General features: G+C 54.6%; 2 protein-coding genes across 2 annotated transcripts in view; both read left to right on the top strand.

Moving 5' to 3' along the window:
• Positions 1-927, top strand: part of LOC113218351 (uncharacterized) — a 191,687-nt gene extending 190,760 nt beyond the window's left edge. The window contains exons 13-14 of the mRNA XM_052267492.1: positions 384-631; positions 714-927. Coding sequence (XP_052123452.1) covers positions 384-631; positions 714-800 — 335 coding nt within the window. The 3' untranslated portion in view covers positions 801-927. The remainder of the gene's footprint in view (positions 1-383; positions 632-713) is intronic.
• An 810-nt stretch (positions 928-1,737) lies between these two features.
• Positions 1,738-4,626, top strand: part of LOC113218350 (lipase member H-A-like) — a gene marked incomplete at its 5' end in the record, with an annotated part of 12,550 nt that continues 9,661 nt past the window's right edge. Inside the window, 1 exon segment of the mRNA XM_052268548.1 lies at positions 1,738-1,751.

Raw genomic sequence — 4,626 nt, 5'->3', positions numbered from 1 at the left:
CCCCCTTTATCCCCCTTTATCCCCCTTTATCCCCCTTTATCCCCCTTTATCCCCCTTTTGGAATGCTCACAGCATGGGTCATCTCGATCTTTAATATCTAACTGCCGGTCTGATAACTTTTTTGCCGTGGGCCACCCTTACGCTCGGCCCGGGCTCATTAGTCACTGCTAGGTCTAAACTGTCATTTAAAGGCCGCACCTCGGCGATTCCTGACTTTGAACCTTAAAATGAAACTGGCTAGGAAGCATTAGTATGCTTCTTAGGATCCGGTTTAAACTGGGCGAAATACCCTATTAGTACCTTATGTTTTACTTTCCTAACTTTGTTAAAATCACAGTTTGTAGTATAGTCTACCGAAACTAAATTTGTTTTCTCTTGTGCAGAACGACGGCCTCCGAAGCACACGTTCGCCACGCTCAACTGCAGAACGCCACAGCAGAGGCGGAGGAAAAAAGATGGCGAGTACTTCGATGAGGACGACGCCGCCTTCGACGAGTTCGACGCCAAAACCTGCAGACTGACCCCCATCACGGCCATGGCCACGCTGGGGAGGGCGCCGCACGGCCCCAGAGTCACGAGGATGCTGCCGTCTCAGATAGACAGGCCGCCCCCGGCCTTCACAACCAAAGAGGCAAGTCTGACAATGGACACTCTAGTAAGTCGTGCATAACACACTTCAGCTGACCTAACCCGTCATTTCTACTTCCCTGCAGGTGTCGCTGTGCACCTCACCATCTAGGCCACTATCCATCAACAATATCGTGACTACTTCGCATAAGATTCAGGAGAGCTGTATATAGGCAGAATCCAATATAAGACTGTTATTTATAATGAAAAATGTGCCGTCTCTATTTCATTTCTTTACATTTATGTATAGTTTCTGTCATTTTTGCGTCATTTTGTGAGTTAAATAAACGTTACGACGAAAACAAAGCTACCTTTTTTTGTAGGCGTCTACGATCACAGTGACCCAAAGAACACCATGAAATCCTTCTGAGAACTAGAAGGGGTGAGCAAGCTGGCTGCCGGTTGTCTGTTTAAAGTAGAAAAGGAAATTTATTTTGCGTGTCTTTTTCAACTTTAAGTAAACAGGCAAAGAGCTAAAGTAGGACAAATGTTTGCCACAACAAAACATTGTCGCAGCTCCTACTAGACGTCACATGCTATACAACAAATAATAGAGTAAAGCAAATAGCAACCCCTTGCCGCACAAGTTAGGTGAAATTTTGACTGGACGGAACTTTTCTATGTTGGACTTCCACCATGAACATTCCCTTGAATATCAAAACAAAGTAGCTTTGAGTAAAAATTTGAGGAAATTGAAATGAAAATGTCATGCAACAAAATTTTTTGAGGAGAATTAGATGGAATTTTCACATATCGAAATTGTCAAGTAGAAAATTGACCGCCGGGAACAGCCCGCCGCTCCGGATTCACACACTCGCGTGAGATGAGCTCTCAAATCCCGCCGCTGCGCTGCTGGCGCGGGCCACTCGTCGTGCACAGTGAGGCCGGACTCCCGTCCGCGCCCGCCGCACGCAGTGGCCCACCCGGGGCCCGGAGCGGCGGCTCGCACGGCGCGACACACTCCGCCGCGACCGGCCCGCCCGACACCGTCCACCGCGGAGCGCAACGGAGAGCTGAGCGGACGGCGGGGCAGGAGGGAAGTCCGGCTCACAGCACCAGCACGCCCTTTGGAGACCAGCACCAGCCGCTCCTCAGGCCAAGCATCACCGAAACGTAGACGTCAGGCAAGTAGTGCAGTGTCGTGGAGGGCCGGGCCACAGGCCACGAGCCATACCAGTATGGAGTCGTGCTGAAGCTGCTCCCCGGTAGGGGTTTCCCTACGCACCACTGAGCGCCGCAGTGTCACGACGTGTCGTGCCCTTGGTGAGGGGCGTTGTAATTGTGGGGCGGGTCGACGTCGTCGTCCTCATCGTCACGCTGCTCGTCGCCGAGGTGCGCGCGTCTGTATATATTCGCAGGTCGTCGTCGCTCCGCGTCGCTCACTCGTGCCCGCCGCGGCGGGTAAAAGGTGTCAAACTTTTTTTCATATTCCCCTCATTTGTCGTGCGGCGACTACGAAAAACTCGATGAGAACCGGAACGGAAATTACTCGAAACAGAGAGGACCCTTTCGAGTGTTCTAACCAGGACACGGGCGGCGGGGGCCTGTCGATAGAGACAAGGGAAGTGATAGTGTACGCAACTGCCCCTTCGCATACTACGACGGCAAGAAGTGTGGGTGTCGCAGGTCGTTGCAAGGTGGGTGCCGGTTAAAAGGCATAAGGCCAAGGTGGACTGACAAGCAGGCCGCCGCCGCAGGAGGCCACGGGAGGCCGCGGGCCCCGCCTCCAGTCCCGGCTTATCTCGCAGGGGAGGCACTAGTCGGTTCCGTCCAAGACTGTTAGGGAAGTGGACTAGACTATAGTGCGCCCGCCCGCACCCCGCACCAGCGAGTGTACTGTCCCAAAAGTACAGCCAATCTCAATTTTGTGGGAAAATAGAGCCCGAGAAAAATATGCTGCAGTTTCTAGATATTCATAGTAGAGACGAAGTTATGTTCAGATCAGGGGAAAAGTCTGTCGTCTCTAGTGGGCCACGCTGTTAGCCGCGGACTTGCTTCAGATTCAGTGCAGCACGTTGAGTGCTGGCCACTAGTGTTTGTGCCTATATGATTCAAGCGTGACCACAGAGTGACCACATGCAGCACGCAATGTGTCGATATAACCCTAACTTCCCCCATGTCCCACCGCCGCGATGCGCGCTGCGGTGGGTTTGATGCGTGCCGCCGCCCACTTGGGGCCCGAGCCGACCAGACCGCAGAGACCGGGCCGCGAAGCCTCATCTTGTTATCCAGAGCCACCTGCGCCCCTCGCGGCCGGCCCGGCGGGGCCCGGGGCCCGGGGGCGGGTGAACTTGACACGGGCAGCGCTTGAGCTTGACCGCGCACGGCATGCCCGTCGCCCCGGCACCCGCCACCGGCCTTGTGGGAAACCGGTGTGCGGGTGCTTCGGAGTCGCTTCTATTAAGATGAGACCCGTCGGTCAACTTGTTTCAAGACGATTCAAATCGACGCCGATTCCCTCCGCGTACGATGTAAATAATCGCGCCGTGGGCGAGGGCGTATGTGTTGTTTATATTTCGAACATCAATAACATCGACGATGAGGTCAAATTCCGATGGGAGTGGTTTCGGAATTTTCATCGACGGCAAGGACAACAACCATGATCAATGCGTCCCTACCGGTTCAGTGTTCCCGTCTCGCCGGCTTGACCCAGACTGCCCCGTCCAGTGAGTTTATTGCTCTTTGCCCGCCGAAACTCTTCACCGCCGGCACTGGGGCTGTGGCAGTCAGTGAACCCAGAAAAATTATTTCTTGTTTCGAGTACATTTTTACTAAAAAGTGACCCATGATTATTTTTTTTCTTGTTACCGGGACAATTTTTTATTTGAAGTAAGAAAATTTACTTAAAAAATCGAAAGGTAATATCATCGTGTGTCAAGAGTCAAATTGATCTTAGGTCAAAATGTAATACTTGAAATAAGAAAACATTTTTCTGGGTGTGGGCGCCGCATGGCATTCCTCCACCGAGAGTCTAGTCGCGTCGCGTCGTCGCGTGGGGCGTTTCCGCTTTATAAAAGTTGCCACGTCCGGATCTTTCAGCGTATGAAAAGACCCCCCCTTGTCAATAGCGGCACCACCACCAGCTCTGCCCCCCGGGAGCATGTGCGGTGCGGGGAACGGCCGTGGGCCGGCGCCGGCGCAGCACCCCGCGCACGAGGTACCCGAGGTACAAACAAACAGTAGCAGCCGCGGGCGAAAGGGTGACACGACGGCCGCGGCCGGTTCATTCAGCGCGAGCCGTCGCGGCCGGCGGCCGTCCTTCCCGCCGCGGCCCTCGGCACATGGGAAGTGTTCGCGGCTAGCGCGCCCGTTCGGCCAGGGGAAGGGCATCGCGCGCTCAGCTATGGCCCGTTTCCGCGTTGTGTACGAATCCTGTCGACGTACGCAAAACTACTACTGCGAGCTGCTACAAAACGACAGGCGAGCAGCAAAACGACCGGCGCGAGCAGCGGCGAAACTACTGTCGGCGCACAAACTACTGTCGGGGCACTGGCTTTTCAGCCTAGGAAAAGACGAGTGTGGGATAGAGAGTCAAAACAGGGGAACAGGAGAGGCACCCATCGTACATCTTTCGTACTCATCATCATGGGTGACGTAGCGGTCACTCACTCGCACGCACGCGCTGGTTGTGGTGGTGGTTGGGCTGGAGTGGGAGCGGCGGGAGCCACGTCCCGGACGGCTGGGCCGCGGACGAGACCCACCGCGACTAGGAAGGCCACCCTGAACTTGAAAAGTGCTCGCCGACATGACGTCATTAGGCGCCCCGAGCGAGCGCTGCTGCGGGTGTCCGGGGATTATCGCCCACCGTGCGAAAGCGTTCTTGTCTTACGCATTCAAGTTATGCGCGCTGGAGTGACGTGCGGAGGAGAGGGGGGCATTATATTTATATTCACGAGAAACGCATTTAAACTTTGAACGGAAAATTTTGTGGCCCTCGGCCTAGAGTTTGCAAACGGTCGGTTACTACCCCGGCGAGCTTATCCGACACTCTTCTGTCTC

Source organism: Frankliniella occidentalis, unplaced genomic scaffold (genome assembly GCF_000697945.3).
Source record: "Frankliniella occidentalis isolate FOCC.00 unplaced genomic scaffold, Focc_3.1 Scaffold4, whole genome shotgun sequence".
NCBI lineage: Eukaryota > Metazoa > Arthropoda > Insecta > Thysanoptera > Thripidae > Frankliniella > Frankliniella occidentalis.
The sequence above is the reverse complement of the archived record's forward strand: the minus strand, read 5'-3'. Positions and strand labels throughout refer to the sequence as shown.